Below are 27,681 nucleotides of genomic sequence, written 5' to 3'. Positions count from 1 at the left end.
CAAGATGACTGTCAATCTCCCTCGGTCTGGGATTCCATGCAAGATCTGACTTTGTGGGGTAAGGATGATTCTGAGAAAGCTCAGAACTACACAGAGGACCTCTCAGACTGCAGGCTTACTTGTAGTTCCTAGGGTTTGTAAGAGTAGAATGGGAGGCAGAGCCTTCAGCTTTCAGGCTCCTCTCCTGTGGAACCAGCTCCCAATTCGGATCAGGGAGACAGACACCCTCTCTACTTTGAAGATTAGGCTTAAAACTTTCCTTTTTGCTAAAGCTTATAGTTAGGGCTGGATCGGGTGACCCTGAACCATCCCTTAGTTATGCTGCTATAGACTTAGATTGCTGGGGTTAGGGTTCCCATGATGCACTGTTTCTTTCTCTTTTTGCTCTGTATGCACCACTCTGCATTTAATCATTAGTTATTGATCTCTGCTCCCCTCCACAGCATGTCTTTTTCCTGGTTCTCTCCCTCAGCCCCAACCAGTCCCAGCAGAAGACTGCCCCTCCCTGAGCCTGGTTCTGCTGGAGGTTTCTTCCTGTTAAAAGGGAGTTTTTCCTTCCCACTGTCGCCAAGTGCTTGCTCACAGGGGGTCGTTTTGACCGTTGGGGTTTTTCTGTAATTATTGTATGGCTTTTGCCTTACAATATAAAGCGCCTTGAGGCAACTGTTTGTGATTTGGCGCTATATAAATAAAATTGATTTGATGTGACGTGGTCAGTGACCTGAAGAGAGCTGGGACCACAGTCACAAAGATTACATTAGTAACACATGATGCTGTCATGGTTTAAAATCCTGCAGGGCAGCAAGGTCCCCCTGCTCAAGCCAGCACATGTCCAGGCCCGTTTGAAGTTTTTCCTTCCCACTGTAGCCAAGTGCTTGCTCACAGGGGGTCGTTTTGACCGTTGGGGTTTTACATAATTATTGTATGGCCTTGCCTTACAATATAAAGCGCCTTGGGGCAACTGTTTGTTGTGATTTGGCGCTATATAAAAAAATTGATTGATTGATTGATTGATTGATGTCTCTGTACATTGCTACATTCATCTTTCCCTCAATCCTGACTAGTCTCCCAGTTCCTGCTGCTGAAAAACATACCCACAGCATGATGCTGCCACCAAGATGCCTCACTGTAGGGATGGGGCCTGGTTTCCTCCAAACATGCAGTGGTGGGCACAGATAACCAAAAAATTTACTTCAATAACAGATAACTGAAAAGTTATCTTTGATAAAGATAAACCACCCAAAATGTATCGGAAGTTACAGATAACCGATAAATTCCAGTGTTGTCTCTGGTACATTTGCAACTACTAACCAGCTAAATTTGAGTTTTAACACCACGACAGCTTTTGGAAGTGATAAAAGACTCAAACAATGAGTCAGCATTTCAATGTTTGAACATGCTGCCCCCTGCTGAAAGCTACACAGCTACAGCACTGAAGCACCCTGAGAGCAGTCACAAAGCCAACTCTCTACCAATCACAATGCTCCGGTCAGGTGGAGGTCTTGAAAAATAAAGGCATCCTGACTTATGGTTTTGTGTGAATACTGATAGAATAACTCCATTAATGTCAGTTCTGTCATTTGTACAAAGTTAAAATATAACATATCTTTTAATGTTGAATAATGCACCAGTTCTGAGGTTTTGTAACAAACAGACAGATCGCAAAGGATTCTGGGTAAAAAGTGCCTCTGCTAAACACTGATTGGTTCATTCATTCATTATGTAGACCAACACGTTAATGTGATGTGTGTTGTGTGTTGGTGTTTACAGATAATTGAGATAAATGTGTTTTTGTAAAATATTCCATTTTTTATTTGTAAAAACAGGCATTTTTCCGGAGCCCTGGAAGTGTCATCGCAAAATGTTTTACATGTGGAGAGAATGTGCGCACGTTTTATGATGTAAAACGTGCACTCAATATTGTTGACACATAAATGTTGGCTTTACATTGTGCGAGAGAATTTTTTGGACCGAGTTTCAAGTTAATCGCGCATCCTGCATCGTGTAGTGTACATGGAGTAACAAGCTGCATTTAACATCTGACGACCACCTCCTGATCGCTGATCGTATGGTCGAATGAAAATCAAACCTGCTTGATATTATTCTAGTCGGCCGTCGTGAGGTTATCCTGCTGCTGCAGAGCTACAAGTGTCCAACCGCTCGCACTGTGGCTGTGCAAACACCGCAGAGCTGTCTTGTAATGTTTTTTTGTGGTTGTTGTTGTGTTTTTAAGCTTAATTTGTAAAAATAAAATAAAATAAAGCTATGAACACCACTGGCCAATAGATGGCAGTAGAGGCCTTGAAATCTTTCCAAAACCTAATCCCAGATAATCCGTCTGCTACATTAAGATGCGTGGAATTTAACAAACACAAATACAATAACATCTATAAACTCAGAGAATATATTCACAAGAGTTTTAGGCACTAGAGTTTAATGCTGCTGTCCATGGAGCCTGAACAGAGTGTCTGAAATGCATTTGTCCTGTCGTGAACACCCTGTCCTACCCATAATGCACTGCTGGGCTCAGCATGTGCTCACAAAACCTTAAAAATTAGCACATTTTAAAACTAAAACATATATCTGATATTTTTACTTTATAAAACGTCAGACATGACAGTAATTTTAAATAACTTGTCCAAAATTAGTTTTGTTAAAATTTGATGAGGAGCAGACCTGCGTCAGACGGAACCCAGCGCTACAAATAACCAGAAAAGCGGTTCCAAAAACAATATATTTATTCACCCACTGGTGCATAAAAAGTGTAAAAAACCAAAATAGCGTCCTTCTGGTGGAGTGAAGGCTGGCACGCTCTCCAGCGCCCAAAAGGATCGAAGCCCGGCGCTCCTGGACCCACTACCACCGCCAAACACCCCCCAGGTGGACACGACAAACCGACTCATTGTGTGCTGACAGCATGTGTCCCTCACCCTTCCTTGCTTCACGGGCTCGATGTGTCAAACCCAGGCGCGGTCCTCAGCGTCTCACAAACGGACATCACAAGGTCGAGTTCCCGGCAGTTCTGCTTGAATCACACATGACTTAAATGCAGAACGCCATCCAATTATCTGCTTCAGCTGAAAGTCTTTAAGGTTGCATGTGAGCACCATTCACAGGTGCTGCACATGATGTTGATGAGGGTGAAGGATTCTTCAGCCAGCACCTTCACCACAGACAAATCAGTTCTCATGCCACCTGGAGAGCAAAGAAAAGAAAATAACACCAAAATATCCAGCCACACCCCCCAACACACAACACTGTGTCTAGTTCTCCATTGCCTGCAGAGGTAGAGTGGTTTTTCCTGGAACTATCTCTCTACTCTTTGCAGAGGGTAGAACTATATACATCTGTTAGGAAACTTTTAACAGGTAGGTCTCAACTGATTTTAAATTTTAAAAATGTTTGCTGTTCAGCTGGGTTTACTGCGTTATTGGTCTAAAAGTTATCGAAGGACAATTCATCTGAAGATAATTAGTCTGATAATGGTTTTTAAAGTTATCTAAAAAGATAATCCGATAACGAAAACATTATCTTCGATAATTATCTGTTATTGGATTATCGGAAGTGTGCCCACCATTGAATTTTGATTACGTGTTGATATCAGAAAAACTCAAAATTAATCTCCAAATGTTTGTTCTTAGGTGTTGTTTTTTAGTTCTTTGGAGATTAGAGATGTATGCTGTACAATCATTCCACTGAAGACAACGAACAGGTCAGTGATATCATTGAAAGCCCATGCATGTACATGATGACTGTATGTAAACCTGTGACCCTAACCCTGTGCCCACATATATTTGGACAAGGTTTTTTTTTTGTTATTTTAGCCATCAATCACAGTTAGTAGAGTAAGTCTTCTGCTGTCCTTGAGGCTCATTCAGTTGGAGTTTATCTCTGGATATCACAGCATGAAAGGAAGGAGAGTTTATGACTCCCCCTTGATGAGATGCTCATCCATCACAGGTTACCTCCCCAGCCAAAGCTGGTACCCATTTACAGCTGTGTGGACTGGGATCATCCAGATGAAATATCTTATCCAAGAACACCTAACGAGGTAGTCTGAAGCACAAACCTGGACTCAAACACAGGTCTACTGGTGGTGCAAATCTCAACATGAGTCTGATTGTTCTCCTTTGGTTCTGAATGCTGGCTTGTGATTGTGATCTCTGTGTCTGATCTCTCATCTCTGATCCTCACCTTTAACTTGACTTTTTGATTTTTGATCATATTCCTGATGTTCAACCTGAATCAAATCAAATTTATTTATATAGCGCCAAATCACAACAACAGTTGCCCCAAGGTGCTTTATATTGTAAGGCAAAGCCATACAATAATTACAGAAAAACCCCAACGGTCAAAACGACCCCCTGTGAGCAAGCACTTGGCGACAGTGGGAAGGAAAAACTCCCTTTTAACAGGAAGAAACCTGAACACTGAACTACAACCCCAATTCCAATGAAGTTGGGATGTTGTGTAAAAAGTAAATAAAAACAGAATCCAATGATTTTCAAATCCTCTTCAACCTATATTCAATTGAATACACCACAAAGACAAGATATTTAATGTTAAAACTGATAAACTTTATTGTTTTTGTGCAAATATTTGCTCATTTTGAAATGGATGCCTGCAACAGGTTTCTAAAAAGCTGGGACAGTGGTATGTTTACCACTGTGTTACATCACCTTTCCTTCTAACAACACTCAATAAGCGTTTGGGAACTGAGGACACTAATTTTTTTTTCATGTCTGCATATATACAACCCCTGGCAAAAATGATGGAATCACCGGCCTCGGAGGATGTTCATTCAGTTGTTTAATTTTGTAGGAAAAAAGCAGATCACAGACATGACACAAAACTAAAGTCATTTCAAATGGCAACTTTCTGGCTTTAAGAAACACTATATGAAATCAGGAAATATAATTGTGGCAGTCAGTAATGGTTACTTTTTTTAGACCAAGCAGAGGGAAAAAAATATGGAATTACTCAATTCTGAGGAATAAATTATGGAATCATCCTGTAAATTTTCATCCCCAAAACTAACACCTGCATCAAATCAGATCTGCCCGTTAGTCTGCATCTAAAAAGGAGTGATCACACCTTGGAGAGCTGTTGCACCAAGTGGACTGACATGAATCATGGCTCCAACACGAGAGATGGCAATTGAAACAAAGGAGAGGATTATCAAACTCTTAAAAGAGGGTAAATCATCACGCAATGTTGCAAAAGATGTTGGTTGTTCACAGTCAGCTGTGTCTAAACTCTGGACCAAATACAAACAACATGGGAAGGTTGTTAAAGGCAAACATACTGGTAGACCAAGGAAGACATCAAAGCGTCAAGACAGAAAACTTAAAGCAATATGTCTCAAAAATCGAAAATGCACAACAAAACAAATGAGGAACGAATGGGAGGAAACTGGAGTCAACGTCTGTGACCGAACTGTAAGAAACCGCCTAAAGGAAATGGGATTTACATACATAAAAGCTAAATGAAAGCCATCATTAACACCTAAACAGAAAAAAACAAGGTTACAATGGGCTAAGGAAAAGCAATCATGGACTGTGGATGACTGGATGAAAGTCATATTCAGTGATGAATCTCAAATCTGCATTAGGCAAGGTGATGATGCTGGAACTTTTGTTTGGTGCCGTTCCAATGAGATTTATAAAGATGACTGCCTGAAGAGAACATGTAAATTTCCACAGTCATTGATGATATGGGGCTGCATGTCAGGTAAAGGCACTGGGGAGATGGCTGTCATTACATCATCAATAAATGCACAAGTTTACGTTGATATTTTGGACACTTTTCTTATCCCATCAATTGAAAGGATGTTTGGGGATGATGAAATCATTTTTCAAGATGATAATGCATCTTGCCATAGAGCAAAAACTGTGAAAACATTCCTTGCAAAAAGACACATAGGGTCAATGTCATGGCCTGCAAATAGTCCGGATCTTAATCCAATTGAAAATCTTTGGTGGAAGTTGAAGAAAATGGTCCATGACAAGGCTCCAACCTGCAAAGCTGATCTGGCAACAGCAATCAGAGAAAGTTGGAGCCAGATTGATGAAGAGTACTGTTTGTCACTCATTAAGTCCATGCCTCAGAGACTGCAAGCTGTTATAAAAGCCAGAGGTGGTGCAACAAAATACTAGTGATGTGTTGGAGCGTTCTTTTGTTTTTCATGATTCCATCATTTTTTCCTCAGAATTGAGGAAGTTCGCTGGCAGGGCCCACCAAAAGGGGGGGCGCCAGAACCAGACCACCCCGCCCACGGCCCCGAGAGGGAGGAGCGAGTGGCGGCGGTGATGGGGGGGGCAAAGGAGCCACCACAACTGAACCCAGAGCACAGGCAGGGACCACCGGCACACGAGGGCGGGGCACGGCCCCCAGGAAAGAGGTGAGGCCCACCCCCTGGGCAGGAAGCACACAAGGCCCCCCCGACACCCCACTGTGTTACATCACCTTTCCTTCTAACAACACTCAATAAGCGTTTGGGAACTGAGGACACTAATTGTTGAAGCTTTGTAGGTGGAATTCTTTCCCATTCTTGCTTGATGTACGACTTCAGTTGTTCAACAGTCCGGGGTCTCTGTTGTTGTATTTTGCACTTCATAATGCGCCACACATTTTCAATGGGTGACAGGTCTAGACTGCAGGCAGGCCAGTCTAGTACCTGCACTCTTTTACTACGAAGCCACGCTGTTGGAACACGTGCAGAATGTGGCTTGGCATTGTCTTCCTGAAATAAGCAGGGACGTCCCTGAAAAAGACGTTGCTTGGATGGCAGCATGTGTTGCTACAAAACCTGGATGTACCTTTCAGCATTGATGGTGCCATCACAGATGTGTAAGTTGTCTATGCCATGGGCACTAACACACCCCCATACCATCACAGATGCTGGCTTTTGAACTTTGCACTGGTAACAATCTGGATGGTCTTTTCCTCTTTTGTCTGGAGGACACAACGTCCATGATTTCCAAAACAATTTGAAATGTGGACTCATCAGACCACAGCACACTTTTGCACTTTGCGTCTGTCCATTTCAAATGAGCTCGGGCCCAGAGAAGGTGGCGGCATTTCTGGATGTTGTTGATGTATGACTTTCATTTTACGTGGTAGAGTTTTAACTTGCACTTGTAGATGTAGCGACGAACTGTGTTAACTGACAATGGTTTTCTGAAGTGTTCCTGAGCCCACGCGGTAAGATCCTTTACACAATGTCGGTTTTTAATGTAGTGCCGCCTCAGGGATCAAAGGTCATGAGCGTTCAATGCTCGTTTTTGGCCTTGTCGCTTAAATGTAGAAAGTTTTCCAGATTCTCTGAATCTTCTGATTATATTACGGGCTGTAGATGATGGAATCCCTAAATTTGTTGCAATTGAACATTGAGAAACATTGTTCTTAAACTGTTGGACTATTTTTTCATGCAGTTGTTCACAAAGTGATGATCCTCACCCCATCTTTGCTTGTGTACAGCTGAGACTTTTGGGGATGCTCCTTTGATACCCAATCATGACACTCACCTGTTTCCAAACAGGTGTTCTTTGAGCATTCATCAACTTTCCCAGGCTTTTGTTGCCACTGTCCCAACTTTTTTGAAATGTGTTGCAGGCATCCATTTCAAAATGAGAAAATATTTGCACAAAAACAATAAAGTTTATCAGTTTCAACATTAAATATCTTGTCTTTGTGGTGTATTCAATCGAATATAGGTTCAAGAGGATTTGAAAATCATTGTATTCTGTTTATATTTACATTTTACAAAACTTCAATGGAATTGGGGTTGTAATAACCCAATAATCATGTAATTCTTTCTTCCATATTCCTGTTAAAAATGGGCCAAACAAGCAATCCAACAGATGCATGTGGTCATAAAACCCCCTTGGTGGAGGTAATAACTGTGTAACAGCCAACTGTCCACATACTTTTAACCTCCTACTGTAACTTCAGCACCATTCATCTGATTTGGATGTAATTACCCCAAATTAAAAGTGAGAGTCTACACTGCAGTCTCACAATCGTTCTTTGTTTTCAGCTCTATACTCTGCTGTGATTGACAGCTAAAAGGAAAACGGTCGTTGTTCAAATATATATGGACCTGACAGATGGGACTGAGCTGAGGCGTTTCCCATTCCAAGTGCAAGATAAATGCTTCATGCACTTTTGCTGCACCTCTTTTCTCTTTCATGTTTACATCCCCTTCTTTTCTTCTCTGTCACCTGCACAAAATGCTTCCACAGTCAAATTGATTTAAGTCTGCCTCCTGAGGGGTTACGGCGTGGGCGTGTGTGCATTTCTGAACATGTTTGCATCCATCTGTCTGCAAATTTGGGCTCTAGGGAAAAGCGCTCCAGCTCAAATCATAATTCAGCTCACGGTGCCACGTTGAAGCAAAAACGTGTTTTCCCCCCTCGCCGGCACGTCAAAAAGTGGGCGTGAAAATGGACAGCGTTCTTCAACGAGAGGATCAGACCTCTCAGTGTGGGAGGACTGCAGAGGCTGGAAGACACACATGGGGTGGGCGATGGGTTGTTGGGTTTTTACCTGGCGTCTGCCTCGCTGTAGTACTCTCGAGCAACTATATCCTCGAACAGCTCCCCTCCTGTCACCCTGGAAGAAGGAAAAAAACAGAGGCACAACACCAAATTATATGCATAAGCTGTTTCACTTCACTTCAGTCAGGCAGCACACACACACACACACACACACACACACACACAGAGGAGGGGGATGTCCTCATTAGGGGGAAACCCCGGCTGCAGGATTCACTCTGACTGGGTTGCTATGGAGACTGGCTCCAGTGCTGGGGAGTGTAGCGGTATCTGTGCGAGTGTGTGCACGCTACAGCGGGAGTTGCAAGAAGGGGCGGGGGGAGAGCCATTCTGTTATGTAATGGGGGGCTGCCTCAGAAGCAGAAAAGAGGGAGGAAGAAAAAGAGGAGAGGAGCACAGGGGAGAAGCAGCAAAGAAAACAAAAACAGGCAGGAGACGCAATGAAAACAGAGGGAGGGAAGGAAGGACGAAGGGGAAAATAAATCAGAAGGGGCGAGGGAGGAGGATGTGAGAGGAGAGGGAGGGAAAACAGCAACGTAAGGCAGCGAGAGGCAGGAGGAGGGAGAGCACTGAAGGATGGGCGAGGGAGGAGGAGAGGAAACATCGCGACTCACAGGTCAAAGAGGAGATAGTGGAAGCCTTCCTCCGAGATGCTGTCATAGAGTCGAACTGGAAACAGACCAACGGAGACAGAACACAGTCAGACAAAACACCAACTGTTTTTTCCTCATTCAGGAACAACTGACGTTCCAATATGCTCCTTCCTGCTCTTTCTTCTCCTTCCTCTGACGTAATCAACAGTCTGTCAGAATGTCTTTTCTGATCACCATAAAACCTGGTGGAATAAACAATCTCATCAAGCGCGTTCAGTTTGATGTTGATCTGGATCAGACTCTGGATTCTGGATCATTTCTTCATTACTTTGACAAAAAAGAGTGGTTATTTTTCAAAATTTCAATCAATACACGAAAACCTTTTTCAAACAGTCTCCTTAAAAGGCCCCACGAAGTTGGGCGAATCAGGCCAAACCAAACCGAATGGGCGAAACCCAAAAAAATTCCAGCCGTGGTTGGTAGGGACAGATGGTCGGACAGCGGCGTACGGATGGCGTACAACCACTGAGAATGTGGATGGATCCCGCGGTGATGGTTTCATCCACGATCATGTGCACACGTAGGAACACAGTGTGACCACGGTGAGAGGTGTGAAATCAATCAATCAATTTTTTTATATAGCGCCAAATCACAACAAACAGTTGCCCCAAGGCACATCACGCTCTCACAGCAGCGGAAGCAATTAAATGTACATAAGTCGAACAAAATGTGTAAGGACGTAATAATGACAGACAACAGAACATTATAAGAACAATGAACATACTGTTCAAATGTAAGACAATCATGTTACTGGTAATGATGTATAATTGATGCTTGATGACTTGACGCTGGGACGGCATCTGTGTTGGAACTGAGGAAACAAATGCATTTCTTTGTGTGTGTTAAAATATTTAATTCCTGTTATAAAGAGCAGAGAATATAAGAATTATTGTCCTTCTGTTCCTTTCTGTTCATGAACCATGTCCATGGAAGTAAACAAGGACTTAATGAAATGACATGAATGAGAAGAAATCAATCAATCAATTTTTTTTTATATAGCGCCAAATCACAACAAACAGTTGCCCCAAGGCGCTTTATATTGTAAGGCAAAGCCATACAATAATTACGTAAAAACCCCAACGGTCAAAACGACCCCCTGTGAGCAAGCACTTGGCTACAGTGGGAAGGAAAAACTCCCTTTTAACAGGAAGAAACCTCCAGCAGAACCAGGCTCAGGGAGGGGCAGTCTTCTGCTGGGACTGGTTGGGACTGAGGGAGAGAACCAGGAAAAAGACATGCTGTGGAGGGGAGCAGAGATCGATCACTAATGATTAAATGCAGAGTGGTGCATACAGAGCAAAAACAGAAAGAAACACTCAGTGCATCATGGGAACCCCCCAGCAGTCTAAGTCTATAGCAGCATAACTAAGGGATGGTTCAGGGTCACCTGATCCAGCCCTAACTATAAGCTTTAGCAAAAAGGAAAGTTTTAAGCCTAATCTTAAAAGTAGAGAGGGTGTCTGTCTCCCTGATCTGAATTGGGAGCTGGTTCCACAGGAGAGGAGCCTGAAAGCTGAAGGCTCTGCCTCCCATTCTACTCTTACAAACCCTAGGAACTACAAGTAAGCCTGCAGTCTGAGAGCGAAGCGCTCTATTGGCTTTTCAGGGAACTTTTAGGACAACCTGATAATAATGAATTACAATAGTCCAGCCTAGAGGAAATAAATGCATGAATTAGTTTTTCAGCATCACTCTGAGACAAGACCTTTCTGATTTTAGAGATATTGCGTAAATGCAAAAAAGCAGTCCTACATATTTGTTTAATATGCGCTTTGAATGACATATCCTGATCAAAAATGACTCCAAGATTTCTCACAGTATTACTAGAGGTCAGGGTAATGCCATCCAGAGTAAGGATCTGGTTAGACACCATGTTTCTAAGATTTGTGGGGCCAAGTACAATAACTTCAGTTTTATCTGAGTTTAAAAGCAGGAAATTAGGTCATCCATGTCTTTATGTCTGTAAGACAATCCTGCAGTTTAGCTAATTGGTGTGTGTCCTCTGACTTCATGGATAGATAAAGCTGGGTATCATCTGCGTAACAATGAAAATTTAAGCAATACCGTCTAATAATACTGCCTAAGGGAAGCATGTATAAAGTGAATAAAATTGGTCCACACTATGCACACTATGTGCACCTGGATGTCTGATATTACAGCTGTGATGATCAAAGTGTCTCATATACATTGTGTAATCCATGGGAGGGAATGACAATGTATGTGTTAAATGACATCCATCATGGACATGACAGCCCATCCAGGTGTGCATGCTGCACTGGACAGTGATCGCACTGCACTCTGGCCGCCATTTGAGCTTTCACCACCTTGGCGGCATCTCGACAATGTTGGTTGGGGGAAGCACGACACACTTGCACGTCATTTGTGATGATTGGGGGGACACAACACACTGACCGCCCTTTGAGCTTTTGCCACCTTGACCGGACCTCGACAGTGGTGTCTTGGGCACTACATTCATGCTGTTGAGACCACGGTCAGGTAGCGGTTCGACTGGGTTTCCAGCACCAGCATGACGCAAATGTGGAGTGCATGTGCTGAGTGCCATTTGAATCTCCCTTTGTGCATCATTCGGTCTCATTTGTGTTGTGTGTGAATGGCCTTAAAAGTTGTTTGAAAACCGTTTTATTAAAAGGAATAACCAGCAGCTGCTCTGCTCTCTGTCAGTCTGACCCCGTCAGATCTCAGAAGCTAAGCAGAGCAGGATCTGGTTAGTACTTGGATGGGACACCTCTCTGGAACAACAGCGGCTGTGTGTGTTTCTCCAGGTGACACTGGAGTGTGTTCAGGAAGGGCATCCGGCGTAAAACTTGTGCCAGTTCCCAATGCAGGTCGGCTGTATCCGCTGTGGTGACCCCGAACAAGACCGGGAGCAGCTGAATGAGCAACAACATTAAAAGGAATAACCAATTTTACACTGGTGTTGATCTGGATCATACTATGGATTCTACATCATAAGGTTGGGGCATTTTAATGAACATAATCAAAACCTTTTCAACCAACTAAAATTTCTTGTAATGAAGGGGAGACACCACTTTTTTGTCAAGATGGATCAGACTATGGATTCTTCATCATTTCTTTCTTACTTTTACATTCCAAGAATAGGCATTTTTTCCAATCAAAAATAATCAAACCCTTTTCAACCAGTTTCAATAGAGCTTGCTGGAATGATCAGTTTGAACAAGAGAAAGAACCAGTTTTAGGTTGATGTTGATCTGGAATTCTGGAACACTATGAATTCTGGATTACTTTGTTCTTACTTTTGCAGAGCAGGTTTGGGCATTTTTCAACATCATCAAAACCTTTCCAACCATATATATATATACACACACACACACACACACACACACACACTTCTACCTCATTTTCTTATTTTATTGTAACAAGTATTATTATTATTATTGCTGACCTCTGCACACGGTGTTTGATGCACATTTTCCTCCACTTGCACTCATCTTGTGTGTTTTTTAAGAGCTGACATAACATGTGAATTTCTCCACTGTGAGATCAATAAAGTCTTATCTCATGGAATGATCAATCTCATCAAGAGAAAGAACCGGTTTTATGTTGATCTGGATATGATTATGAATTCTGGTTCATTTCTTTCTACCATTTATAGCAAGTTTGGGTGTTTTTGTCTTAACTTTGTCTTCAAGATTCCATCTACATTCTACGTAAAACCTGTTGGAATGATGACTCTGATCAGGAATAAGAACCAGTGACATGTTGATGCTGATCTGGAACCAAAAGATGTTTGTGTCATTTCTTTAGTGTTCTTACAAAGCAATATGAGGATTTTTCCCAACATTTAAAATAAATGAGCTCCCCAAAGCTTGTTGGAATGATTAACCTTATCAAGAGAAGAACCTATTAAATGTTAGTGTTTCTCTGGATCAGAATGTGGATTCTGTATCATTTCCTTTTTTGGGAAATTTTTCAACATATGTATTTACTCAAAAGGTTTTCAACCTTTCACCATAAAACTTGTTGGAATGATCAATATCATCAAGCCAGGAACTGTTATGTATTTTGTTATTGATCTGGATCCGAATGTTAATTATCTCAGAATGTTGACCTTTTTTTTTTATTTTGTATGATGGAGTATTTCTCAGTATTCCAATCTATTTATTCAAACTATATTCAACTTGTCTCCATGAAATGTGTTGGAATGATCAAAGTTAACAAAAGAACCTCTTTCATTTTGCTGTTGATCTGCATCAGAATATTTGGATTCTGCACCATTTCGTTCTTGCTTTTACATTGTAAGATGAGAAAATTTTCAACCCATTTATTCAAAAGATATTCAATTATTCTCCATGAAACCTGCTGGACTGATCATCTTAAAACCAGGGGCGACTCACTTCATTTCTTTGTTGATCTGGATCAGAATTCTGATCATCTTTCTTGCTTTTACATACCAAGATAATGTATTTTCACAAATTTTAATCCATTTCTCAAAACTTTTTTTTTTTACTGTCTTGAACATCACAAGATGCAACATTAATCTCAAAACATAATGGAATCATAAACTTTGGTGCAGATACAGATGACAGTGTTGGTTCCAAAATTATTAGTATTATTATTATTATTTTTTATAAAAGCCAGACAGATAATTAACAGCTGATGTATTTTTACCTGCCAAGTTAATGATCTTCCTCTTGATGAGTGAAATATACATTTAGACACTGGGTAATATAAATTATGTAGTTTTTTTTTAATCCTGATGGAAACTTTGAGGATAATTTGTTTTTCATGCTGTGTTTTTAATGCAGTTTTTTTTCTTTTATGCCTGAAATTGATTTTTTATACTGGGTCTATATATGATTTACTCCTGCAGATATATTTGAAATTGCTCTTCTAATTTAAGACAGATGTAATTAAAAAGCCCATCTAAATATTTTAATAGCAGAGTCTCACCGATGTTGGGGTGCTTGAGCAGTCTGCAAATCCTGGCCTCCCTCTCCAGTTTCTGGTGGTCTATAAATCAACCAAATCACAAACATTCATGGCTCAGAATTTAAGCAAAATGACTGCAAACAAACACACACACACACACAAGGCTACATTCGTCCCCATTGCCCATTTAACCCCCTGCAGAAATGCACGAGTAGAGGGGAGACGATCCAGGACTCAGACTGAGTCGAGGTCCTGATCCAAGTGCAGAATGTCCATGTTGATCCGAGTGCTGCAGTGACATTCAGATGTACAGAACATAAATTTACACGTACTTTGGCTAAACACATTCAGATGTGCACGTGCACGTGCAGACCCTCTGCTGACTGCAGCCTATAAATATGAAATTCAGAATGTGAGATTAGTTCACAGATTCTCTCATCATTTAATGAAAGGGAACATTAACTGCAACGTTTTGGTGCAAATGTTTCAAAACAGTTGTCAATCAAGTGGGCCAATTTTGACACACACATTTGCAAATACTTTGCTACGATAATGGCCCCATCGCAGTCCTCTTCACAGGAAACCTTCTTGGGACACAGACCATGGACAAGTTCAGAAATGGTTAACCTGAACCTATTTTAAGAGGTCAAAAAGTCATTCTGTTTCAATGTGTTCGGGCCTTTTTGTGTTGTTTTGGGGTTTTTTGAGTGGCAGGGGTGACAGCCAATCAGAGTAGAGCTGCACTGTGACGTCGGTGGCTGGTCTCTCTCTGTAACATGTTTCTCATATATTATGTAAAAGCTAGCGAGAAATAAACACTTCTAAAACTGAAAACGCTGTTTTTGGAACCTAATAACACCTCTGGAGCAAAATTGCAGATGTTAACATGCACACTAACGTCCGCTAACTCAAAACTAACTTCCTATGCACAGAGGGTGATCTACAAATATTCCTTTATTTGCACAACTTCCGCTCTTTTCAAAAGCTCATGTACACGCACACGCAAAGCCACCTGCAGACGCTGTTAACACGTAAATATTGTTTGTGATTGATAGATAGATCGAGGGGCTTCATTGGACATGCACAAATTATATGTATCTTAATAATTAAACAATTGCAAATTATAAAGAAGACCATGCTCAATTTTAGCATTGTGTTATTTTTAAAGATTATTTTAAGTGGAAAGTGAGGAGGGCGGAGTCTGTGTGCACCAGATTATGTTGCATGAATGAGGCATGTCATTTCTGCTGCTTATGTAAATGATCTTCAGCGTGCTTTGACACTTTGGGTGCTTTCCTCACCCGGATACATCAACATTCCAGCCCGTGTCCTTCTGGTGGACTCATGACCACCACCTGGAGCAGAAAAGCACTGAAGCATCTAAAACTTTCTGTACTGAACTTTTGAAGAACAGGGTTTTGTATATTTTACATGAATAAATCACTTCTGACACAAACGTTTCCTTTAGAGGCTGCTATGAACAGTTTGCTTATTTCGGCCGCCCTCGGCTCCGTCTCACGTGGTGGATTCAACGGCACGTCTGACTGAAACAGTCATCCACCTCTCTGTGAAGAAAGACATGACGGCTTCGCAAATGAGAATCAAATACTCGCTAAAATATGCTAATGTGAGCTTTCAGAGCTGGGAGACACAGACAGACAGAGTAATGATGAAAAGCTTCTTATTCTTGTCGCTCCACCACATTACAGCGTGTCTGCTGCTGCACAGCACCTGGCGTCTGTCCCGCTCACCTCTGGCCGACAGCTTCTTGGTGTTGATGATTTTGGCGGCATATTCTTGACCAGTGCAGAGTTTAACACATCGCCGCACCACTGAGAAGGCCCCCCTGGGTGAAAGAAAGACACAAGGAGGTGATGGGTCAGCTGCACTCTGCGCCCCGTCCTGTGCACTGCCATCTGTGCTGTGCTACACCTTGTCCAGTGTGCCATCCTATGCCCTGTCCTGCAGCCCCTCCTGAACGCTTCTCTTTCTCATCCCACAGGTTTGATATAGTCAAATTCAAATACAAAAATAATTTAAAGGCTTCTTCTTTGCACACACTGAATAATGTCAGCGTGGCAACACAGTGAGTGTCATCAAACAGCAAGAACTAAAGAAAGTAAAGCAGCATTTCAAAGGTGTGTGTGTGTGTGCACGCGCTGGTGTTTTTGGGCTCAATCAGTCCAACAGAGACAAACAGAAATAACTGCTTCTGTCATTTCTCAGTGCTAATTTTATCTCACCTCAGCATCGTTACACAACACGCTGTGAGCAGAACGTCTCACCAGCAGCCTGACAGCCAGACATTATTGTTGTTACTTTGTCAGCATGACTCACAACGTAGGCTACAAAGAAACACAAACGACCTGGTCTTTGATAAGTGACCCCATTATGTTGAAGCCACAATTACATGTACACTTTAGAACACAACTTTCTGACACAAAATCCCACTTATGCACCAAGGGGCCAAAATGACACACCACCCTCCCCTCCCCAATAAACTGATTTTGTCTTTTAATGACCCATTAAAGAACAAAAAAAAAAAATGACTCAAGTAAATGTTTATTGAAGCAATGTCATCACATGGTGTGTGTGTGTGTGTGTGTGTGTTTAACAACCTCTTTCTGTGTCACTCTACCATGGAGCTTTTACTGATAAGTTATATTAGAATTATATCACAGTCTTTAATCACAGCCACTTGTTAGTCCTTCACTTTATTTATTATTGAACAATTTTTCTTAACCCAAAATAATATTCAGCTTGGAAGTCTTCTTGTATCCGTCCCCTGACGTGTCAACAGGCTGTAAAACTGATGATTCAGTTTTGTTATATTCAATTCAATTTATTTCATTTATAAAGCGCCAAATCACAACAAAGCTGCCTCAAGATGCTTCACACGAGTAAAGTGTGAACCCCCAGAGCAAGAACACAGGCGACAGTGGGAAGAAAAAACAAACTCTGATGATCTGAGGAAGAAACTTCAAGCAGACCAGACTCGGGGAGGGGGGGTGACCCACTGCTTAGGACATGCTATCAGTTACAAGGTTTTTACAAAGGTGAAGAAACAGAAAACAGGAAGTCAAAACAACATGACAGAATAACAAAACAATATGTGTTTGAAGAGAAGTCTACGCAGGCGGTAATGCCACAGGCAGGGGTCACCCAGCAGACCTCATGCTGTCAGCAGGCTTGTTCCCATGGCAATGTCCATTTCAAAATGCAGACTTCAGTGTGCAGTCTGTCAGTCCAGCATACTGTCTTCAGTAGCCGTCCCACTATTTGTATTTCGGACAGAGAGAAAAGGAGCAGAATCAGTCTCACGGAAAAAACTACATGAACTTAGGAATGCACTGATACCACTTTTTTCCAGATATACATTTTGGTACTCATTGATACCGAGTACCGATATGAATAATGATACTGTGACAGTTTTATGATGACTTTCAAAATATGTTTCATTCATCAGTTCTTTACTTTTTGACTCTAACTGCTCCCAATATCATTAGCTTTGTTTTTATTTACAAACATTTCACTTAAATCATGTAACTTCACTTTTTGAGTCCAACAAGTTGGCCTTTAACATTAACTGTTTCTTAACAAACATGACGCTGTCAGACATCTGACTGAAATGTAACCTGTAAAACACACAACACCAGGAACTGAAACTGTCCATCATTAAGCACTAAAAGCCTTTTTTGAAAATATGAGGATCAGATTCTTTTTTAAGAAAAGAAGCTTCTCCTGTTTTCATCTATAAGGAGTGACACTGAGCTAAACAGCCTTTCACTCTCCACACTATTTAACTTTTAATTAAAGTGTAGACACCAAAAAATGTGCAGAAATAATCACTAAAAATGATGAAATGTTGATATTTTAAAAAGTCCTGAACAATAAAAGTCAATAAGTGTGCAGGTGAAGGATAAACAGCAGCTGTCTGAAGCCTGCGCTCAGCTGCAGCCATATTATTGCTACATCATCACCAGAACGGCGCCTGCTGATTCAAACCCAAATCAATTGTAAACACAGCGGAGGTCGAGCTGTTTCCTGATGATTTTTTTTTTCCTAGTGTGGAGGTTTTTGTTTTTTTTTTTAAGTCCAGTTTGAACGTGTGTCTGAAGAAGCTGTGGAGGACACAGCCTGATGGGTTTGAGCCTTATTTAGACCACAATGAGGAAAACCTTCAGTCTTACAACAGTGACGATATTTATTGGCAGAGTTGAGAACACAGAATGGTGATTATAAAATAAATAAATCAATAAATACTGCAGGGGATTTCGGCATGTGGGTGGAGGTGATAAACTGTTTTCTTTTTTTTTTTCCTTTTTTTGGAAGCTCTTTCATTGTAATCAACTGATTAAAAAATAGTTTTACTGTTTGTGACATCAGAAAAAGGAAGTGTGGATTTTTATTTATGTTTTTTTTTGAGAAACAGGTACATACATTTTAAATCTGAAAAAAATGTCACAAGGGACTGAAAATATCAGCTATTTTTAAAATAAATATTGTTTTCTTCTTGAACTACTGTACGTTAGTAGCGTAACACATTATTATTAAATATTATAACCATTTACACAAGGAGTAAATAATATAGTCTTACCTGTCCGTTTCAGTGAGATCATCTTCAATCTGATGAAAATGTCTGAAAATAATTTAATTCCTTATGTCCTGACTGAAGAAAAGGCCATTTCTCACATGGCAGTTTGACAGCGCCGGCTGTAATCAGTTAATAGCGGCTGATGGATCGAGCCACTGCTGTTAACGGAGCCTCCTCTTGTTCCACCGCGGGCCACTTTGCACCACAACTTGAAAGACTCACAGTCCCACTTCTGCTCATAATGTCTTAATCTGCACATGACGAAATTATCCCATGATCCACAAAACAATAAAATAAAATAAAGTGAAAATACTCAGTTTTGCCTCCATGTTGAGTGGAGAAGCTGCAGACACTGTGCGTGTGCACTTGTTAATATGAGTGTTCTACCTGCCAAATAAAAAGGATACTGCCAGTGAGAATGAACCATTCTGACACGTATAAGGGTGATTCTTTAACTACGGGCACTATTGGCCTTGTAAATGTAATTTCCACCACACCATTGCCTTACAGTATAAAGCACCTTGGGGCAACTGTTTGTTGTGATTTGGCGCTATATACATGTGCTCTGATGTCACTGTTTATCTCCATAGACACTACCCAAACAATCTTTCATACAAACTGTTTAGGGTCATTACAGTGTTGTGGTGAAAATTACGGCAATAGTGTGGGACAACTACATTTTGTTTAAAAAAATAACAGTTGTATGACATTGAATACCCCAATTATGTTTTGATTATTTTACTGATATTTTATTCAGAGATATTTTAAAACATTAGAAAAAAACATTTCTTTACGATTCATTTTTATCATTGAAGATCAAAAGTCTGGGTGTGGGACAAGCACAAAACGGCAATATTTGCATATAATGATGCTGAAAAAAGGTGAAAACGTCATCATAGACTACTAGAACAAATTTCTTAACACACTTTCATTGTAAAGATAACTATAAAAGTGTGAAATTTCCCCTTTTTTCTGTTTTTCATACAACATGATCAAAGGACATAATCAAATCAAATCAATTTCATTTATATAGCGCCAAATCACAACAAACAGTTGCCCCAAGGCACTTCATATTGTAAGGCAAAGCCATACAATAATTACAGAAAAACCTCAACTGTCAAAACGACCCCCTGTGAGCAAGCACTTGGCTACAGTGAGAAGGAAAAACTCCCTTTTAACAGGAAGAAACCTCCAGCAGAACCAGGCTCAGGGAGGGGCAGTCTTCTGCTGGGACTGGTTGGGGCTGAGGGAGAGAACCAGGAAAAAGACATGCTGTGGAGGGGAGCAGAGATCAATCACTAATGATTAAATGCAGAGTGGTGCATACAGAGCAAAAAGAGAAAGAAACACTCAGTGCATCATGGGAACCCCCCAGCAGTCTAAGTCTATAGCAGCATAACTAAGGGATGGTTCAGGGTCACCTGATCCAGCCCTAACTATAAGCTTTAGCAAAAAGGAAAGTTTTAAGCCTAATCTTAAAAGTAGAGAGGGTGTCTGTCTCCCTGATCTGAATTGGGAGCTGGTTCCACAGGAGAGGAGCCTGAAAGCTGAAGGCTCTGCCTCCCATTCTACTCTTACAAACCCTAGGAACTACAAGTAAGCCTGCAGTCTGAGAGCGAAGCACTCTATTGGGGTGATATGGTACTATGAGGTCCCTAAGATAAGATGGGACCTGATTATTCAAAACCTTATAAGTAAGAAGAAGAATTTTAAATTCTATTCTAGAATTAACAGGAAGCCAATGAAGAGAGGCCAATATGGGTGAGATATGCTCTCTCCTTCTAGTCCCCGTCAGTACTCTAGCTGCAGCATTTTGAATTAACTGAAGGCTTTTCAGGGAACTTTTAGGACAACCTGATAATAATGAATTACAATAGTCCAGCCTAGAGGAAATAAATGCATGAATTAGTTTTTCAGCATCACTCTGAGACAAGACCTTTCTAATTTTAGAGATATTGCACAAATGCAAAAAAGCAGTCCTACATATTTGCTTAATATGTGCTTTGAATGACATATCCTGATCAAAACTGACTCCTAATGCCATCCAGAGTAAGGATCTGGTTAGACACCATGTTTCTAAAATTTCTGGGGTCAAGTACAATAACTTCAGTTTTATCTGAGTTTAAAAGCAGGAAATTAGAGGTCATCCATGTCTTTGTCTGTAAGACAATCCTGCAGTTTAGCTAATTGGTGTGTGTCCTCTGGCTTCATGGATAGATAAAGCTGGGTATCATCTGCGTAACAATGAAAATTTAAGCAATGCCGTCTAATAATACTGCCTAAGGGAAGCATGTATAAAGTGAATAAAATTGGTCCTAGCACAGAACCTTGTGGAACTCCATAATTAACCTTAGTCTGTGAAGAAGACTCCCCATTTACATGAACAAATTATAATCTATTAGATAAATATGATTCAAACCACCGCAGCGCAGTGCCTTTAATACCTATGGCATGCTCTAATCTCTGTAATAAACTTTTATGGTCAACAGTATCAAAAGCAGCACTGAGGTCTAACAGGACAAGCACAGACATGAGTCCACTATCTGAGGCCATAAGAAGATCATTTGTAACCTTCACTAATGCTGTTTCTGTACTTTGATGAATTCTGAAACCTAACTGAAACTCTTCAAATAGACCATTCCTCTGCAGATGATCAGTTAGCTGTTTTACAACTACCCTTTCAAGAATTTTTGACAGAAAAGGAAGGTTAGAGATTGGCCTATAATTAGCTAAGATAGCTGGGTCAAGTGATGGCTTTTTAAGTAATGGTTTAATTACTGCCACCTTAAAAGCCTGTGGTACATAGCCAACTAATAAAGATAGATTGATCATATTTAAGATCGAAGCATTAAATAATGGTAGGGCTTCCTTGAGCAGCCTGGTAGGAATGGGGTCTAATAGACATGTTGATGGTTTGGATGAAGTAACTAATGAAAATAACTCAGACAGAACAATCGGAGAGAAAGAGTCTAACCAAATACCGGCATCACTGAAAGCAGCCAAAGATAACGATACATCTTTGGGATGGTTATGAGTAATTTTTTCTTTAATAGTCAAAATTTTGTTAGCAAAGAAAGTCATGAAGTCATTACTAGTTAAAGGAATACTCGGCTCAATAGAGCTCTGACTCTTTGTCAGCCTGGCTACAGTGCTGAAAAGAAACCTGGGGTTGTTCTTATTTTCTTCAATTAGTGATGAGTAGTAAGATGTCCTAGCTTTACGGAGGGCTTTTTTTATAGAGCAACAGACTCTTTTTCCAGGCGAAGTGAAGATCTTCTAAATTAGTGAGTAATTAGTAATAAGTGCCCGTAGTCTAAGAACCACCCATAACACAGTGCATCACTGACTGGAACCACTCGGTGGAAACGGGGCTGTCAGTAGCCTGTAAAAATCCATAAATTAATGGGACTATTAAGATAATGGCTCTTCAGTAACGGCACAACAGGAAAGGATACATTTCAAACTGTTGTTTAATCTTGGTCTTAAATAATCAAAAAAAAAAAAATTACATATCGTGTCACCTACATTTTAAATATGTACAGGTAACATACACAAGCAGATACCATAAAATGCTTTTTTCCCCCCAAAGGTGGAACATGTAAATACTGATGAGCACGGCATGCACGCACGCACGCACGCACACAAACACGGCATCTCCGTTCCACATTGAGGCAAAACGTAGTAATTTTAACATTATTTTATTTTTCTTCTTTCTGGATCATGTGATAAAAGCCTGTAAAAATCCATAAATTAGCCGCATCATTGCTTAAGCCGCAGTGTTCAAAATGTGTGAAAAAAGTAGCAGCTTATAGTTACCACTACAATACCGCGGCTCTCACTGCGGTATTGTATCACTTCCTATTCCGGAGCACAGCGGTGTTTTTCTGTATCTGTTAGCTGTTTAATCTGCGTAGTTAGATTGATCTAGTTATCTACATTACGATTTGTTTCCCAGTGTAATCTTTACGTGCCTTAACTAAAGCACTCCTTCTGCTGAATCACCTCTAAATTATTTACACATTATTCACTTTGCGTGTTTTTAGGAATCCGCTAGCTTAGCGTAGCTACTAGCTCTTAGCCGATTTAGCATGGCGGCTTCTCCTGTCTCTCCCGCACTTTTCTGCTCTGGGTGTGAAATGTTTAGTTATTCCTCGGCCTCCTTTAGCAGTAACGGTACTTGTAATAAGTGTAGCTTATTCGTAGCTTTGGAGGCCAGGCTGGGCGAATTGGAGACTCGGCTCCGCACCGTGGAAAATTCTACAGCTAGCCAGGCCCCTGTAGTCGGTGCGGACCAAGGTAGCTTAGCCGCCGTTAGTTCCCCCGTGGCAGATCCCGAGCAGCCGGGAAAGCAGGCTGACTGGGTGACTGTGAGGAGGAAGCGTAGCCCTAAACAGAAGCCCTGTGTACACCGCCAACTCGTTCACATTTCTAACCGTTTTTCCCCACTCGACGACACACCCGCCGAGGATCAAACTCTGGTTATTGGCGACTCTGTTTTGAGAAATGTGAAGTTAGCGACACCAGCAACCATAGTCAATTGTCTTCCGGGGGCCAGAGCAGGCGACACTGAAGGAAATTTGAAACTGCTGGCTAAGGCTAAGCGTAAATTTGGTAAGATTGTAATTCACGTCGGCAGTAATGACACCCGGTTACGCCAATCGGAGGTCACTAAAATTAACATTAAATTGGTGTGTAACTTTGCAAAAACAATGTCGGACTCTGTAGTTTTCTCTGGGCCCCTCCCCAATCGGACCGGGAGTGACATGTTTAGCCGCATGTTCTCCTTGAATTGCTGGCTGTCTGAGTGGTGTCCAAAAAATGAGGTGGGCTTCATAGATAATTGGCAAAGCTTCTGGGGAAAACCTGGTCTTGTTAGGAGAGACGGCATCCATCCCACTTTGGATGGAGCAGCTCTCATTTCTAGAAATCTGGCCAATTTTCTTAAATCCTCCAAACCGTGACTATCCAGGGTTGGGACCAGGAAGCAGAGTTGTAGTCTTACACACCTCTCTGCAGCTTCTCTCCCCCTGCCATCCCCTCATTACCCCATCCCCGTAGAGACGGTGCCTGCTCCCAGACCACCAACAACCAGCAAAAATCTATTTAAGCATAAAAATTCAAAAAGAAAAAATAATATAGCACCTTCAACTGCACCACAGACTAAAACAGTTAAATGTGGTCTATTAAACATTAGGTCTCTCTCTTCTAAGTCCCTGTTGGTAAATGATATAATAATTGATCAACATATTGATTTATTCTGCCTTACAGAAACCTGGTTACAGCAGGATGAATATGTTAGTTTAAATGAGTCAACACCCCCGAGTCACACTAACTGTCAGAACGCTCGTAGCACGGGCCGGGGCGGAGGATTAGCAGCAATCTTCCATTCCAGCTTATTAATTAATCAAAAACCCAGACAGAGCTTTAATTCATTTGAAAGCTTGTCTCTTAGTCTTGTCCATCCAAATTGGAAGTCCCAAAAACCAGTTTTATTTGTTATTATCTATCGTCCACCTGGTCGTTACTGTGAGTTTCTCTGTGAATTTTCAGACCTTTTGTCTGACTTAGTGCTTAGCTCAGATAAGATAATTATAGTGGGCGATTTTAACATCCACACAGATGCTGAGAATGACAGCCTCAACACTGCATTTAATCTATTATTAGACTCTATTGGCTTTGCTCAAAAAGTAAATGAGTCCACCCACCACTTTAATCATATCTTAGATCTTGTTCTGACTTATGGTATGGAAATAGAAGACTTAACAGTATTCCCTGAAAACTCCCTTCTGTCTGATCATTTCTTAATAACATTTACATTTACTCTGATGGACTACCCAGCAGTGGGGAATAAGTTTCATTACACTAGAAGTCTTTCAGAAAGCGCTGTAACTAGGTTTAAGGATATGATTCCTTCTTTATGTTCTCTAATGCCATATACCAACACAGTGCAGAGTAGCTAACTAAACTCTGTAAGTGAGATAGAGTATCTCGTCAATAGTTTTACATCCTCATTGAAGACAACTTTGGATGCTGTAGCTCCTCTGAAAAAGAGAGCTTTAAATCAGAAGTGTCTGACTCCGTGGTATAACTCACAAACTCGTAGCTTAAAGCAGATAACCCATAAGTTGGAGAGGAAATGGCGTCTCACTAATTTAGAAGATCTTCACTTAGCCTGGAAAAAGAGTCTGTTGCTCTATAAAAAAAAGCCCTCCGTAAAGCTAGGACATCTTTCTACTCATCACTAATTGAAGAAAATAAGAACAACCCCAGGTTTCTTTTCAGCACTGTAGCCAGGCTGACAAAGAGTCAGAGCTCTATTGAGCTGAGTATTCCATTAACTTTAACTAGTAATGACTTCATGACTTTCTTTGCTAACAAAATTTTAACTATTAGAGAAAAAATTACTCATAACCATCCCAAAGACGTATCGTTATCTTTGGCTGCTTTCAGTGATGCCGGTATTTGGTTAGACTCTTTCTCTCCGATTGTTCTGTCGAGTTATTTTCATTAGCTACTTCATCCAAACCATCAACATGTTTATTAGACCCCATTCCTACCAGGCTGCTCAAGGAAGCCCTACCATTATTTAATGCTTCGATCTTAAATATGATCAATCTATCTTTGTTAGTTGGCTATGTACCACAGGCTTTTAAGGTGGCAGTAATTAAACCATTACTTAAAAAGCCATCACTTGACCCAGCTATCTTAGCTAATTATAGGCCAATCTCCAACCTTCCTTTTCTCTCAAAAATTCTTGAAAGGGTAGTTGTAAAACAGCTAACTGATCATCTGCAGAGGAATGGTCTATTTGAAGAGTTTCAGTCAGGTTTTAGAATTCATCATAGTACAGAAACAGCATTAGTGAAGGTTACAAATGATCTTCTTATGGCCTCGGACAGTGGACTCATCTCTGTGCTTGTTCTGTTAGACCTCAGTGCTGCTTTTGATACTGTTGACCATAAAATTTTATTACAGAGATTAGAGCATGCCGTAGGTATTAAAGGCACTGCGCTGCGGTGGTCTGAATCATATTTGTCTAATAGATTACAATTTGTTCATGTAAATGGGGAATCTTCTTCACAGACTAAAGTTAATTATGGAGTTCCACAAGGTTCTGTGCTAGGACCAATTTTATTCACTTTATACATGCTTCTCTTAGGCAGTATTATTAGACGGTATTGCTTAAATTTTCATTGTTACGCAGATGATACCCAGCTTTATCTATCCATGAAGCCAGAGGACACACACCAATTAGCTAAACTGCAGGACTGTCTTACAGACATAAAGACATGGATGACCTCTAATTTCCTGCTTTTAAACTCAGATAAAACTGAAGTTATTGTACTTGGCCCCACAAATCTTAGAAACATGGTGTCTAACCAGATCCTTACTCTGGATGGCATTACCCTGACCTCTAGTAATACTGTGAGAAATCTTGGAGTCATTTTTGATCAGGATATGTCATTCAAAGCGCATATTAAACAAATATGTAGGACTGCTTTTTTGCATTTACGCAATATCTCTAAAATCATAAAGGTCTTGTCTCAGAGTGATGCTGAAAAACTAATTCATGCATTTATTTCTTCTAGGCTGGACTATTGTAATTCATTATTATCAGGTTGTCCTAAAAGTTCCCTAAAAAGCCTTCAGTTAATTCAAAATGCTGCAGCTAGAGTACTGACGGGGACTAGAAGGAGAGAGCATGTCTCACCCATATTGGCCTCTCTTCATTGGCTTCTTGTTAATTCTAGAATAGAATTTAAAATTCTTCTTACTTATAAGGTTTTGAATAATCAGGTCCCATCTTATCTTAGGGACCTCGTAGTACCATATCACCCCAATAGAGCGCTTCGCTCTCAGACTGCAGGCTTACTTGTAGTTCCTAGGGTTTGTAAGAGTAGAATGGGAGGCAGAGCCTTCAGCTTTCAGGCTCCTCTCCTGTGGAACCAGCTCCCAATTCAGATCAGGGAGACAGACACCCTCTCTACTTTTAAGATTAGGCTTAAAACTTTCCTTTTTGCTAAAGCTTATAGTTAGGGCTGGATCAGGTGACCCTGAACCATCCCTTAGTTATGCTGCTATAGATGTAGACTGCTGGGGGGTTCCCATGATGCACTGTTTCTTTCTCTTTTTGCTCTGTATGCACCACTCTGCATTTAATCATTAGTGATCGATCTCTGCTCCCCTCCACAGCATGTCTTTTTCCTGGTTCTCTCCCTCAGCCCCAACCAGTCCCAGCAGAGGACTGCCCCTCCCTGAGCCTGGTTCTGCTGGAGGTGTCTTCCTGTTAAAAGGGAGTTTTTCCTTCCCACTGTAGCCAAGTGCTTGCTCACAGGGGGTCGTTTTGACCGTTGGGGTTTTACATAATTATTGTATGGCCTTGCCTTACAATATAAAGCGCCTTGGGGCAACTGTTTGTTGTGATTTGGCGCTATATAAAAAAATTGATTGATTGATTGATTATAGTCTGGAAATTACAAAGCGTGTGCATGAAAATTCCCCATTGAGAGGTTGACATCACGCTGCTGTAAAGGGGTATCGGGGGTCGTAGTATTACAGATGTTTTATGATTACAAGTACAAGTAAATGAATACGGGATCGGTGCATCCCTAGTATAATTCATCAACAGTAAATCGACAGGAAAGCAGAGAAAATAATTTCAATTTATTTTCATTTACAGTGGAGAAAATAAGTATGTGATCCACTGTCAGGTTTTCCCACTTATAAAGAATGTAGAGGTCTGTAATTTTTATCGTAGGTTCACTTCAACTGTGAGAGACAGAATCTAAAAAAAAAAAAAAACAGAAAATCACAATGTATGATTTTTAAATAATTAATTTGCATTTTATTGCATAAAATAAATATTTGATCACCTACCAATCAGCAAGAATTCTGTCTCTCACAGACCTGTTAATGTTTCTTTAAGAAGCCCTCTTATTCTGCACTCTTTACCTGTATTAACTGCACC

The 27,681-nt window shown here is 40.8% G+C and overlaps 1 protein-coding gene across 1 annotated transcript in view; it reads right to left on the bottom strand.

Annotated features, from left to right (window-relative positions):
* Positions 1 to 27,681, bottom strand: part of LOC117529195 (calcium/calmodulin-dependent protein kinase type II subunit beta) — a 180,496-nt gene that overhangs the window by 139,197 nt on the left and 13,618 nt on the right. The window contains exons 2-5 of the mRNA XM_034191899.1: positions 15,871 to 15,965; positions 14,141 to 14,200; positions 9,170 to 9,224; positions 8,548 to 8,613 (exon numbers count right to left, since the gene is read on the bottom strand). Coding sequence (XP_034047790.1) covers positions 8,548 to 8,613; positions 9,170 to 9,224; positions 14,141 to 14,200; positions 15,871 to 15,965 — 276 coding nt within the window. The remainder of the gene's footprint in view (positions 1 to 8,547; positions 8,614 to 9,169; positions 9,225 to 14,140; positions 14,201 to 15,870; positions 15,966 to 27,681) is intronic.

The sequence above is a fragment of the Thalassophryne amazonica genome, chromosome 17 (genome assembly GCF_902500255.1).
Source record: "Thalassophryne amazonica chromosome 17, fThaAma1.1, whole genome shotgun sequence".
Lineage (NCBI taxonomy): Eukaryota > Metazoa > Chordata > Actinopteri > Batrachoidiformes > Batrachoididae > Thalassophryne > Thalassophryne amazonica.
This window is presented reverse-complemented; position numbering and strand designations above follow the sequence as displayed.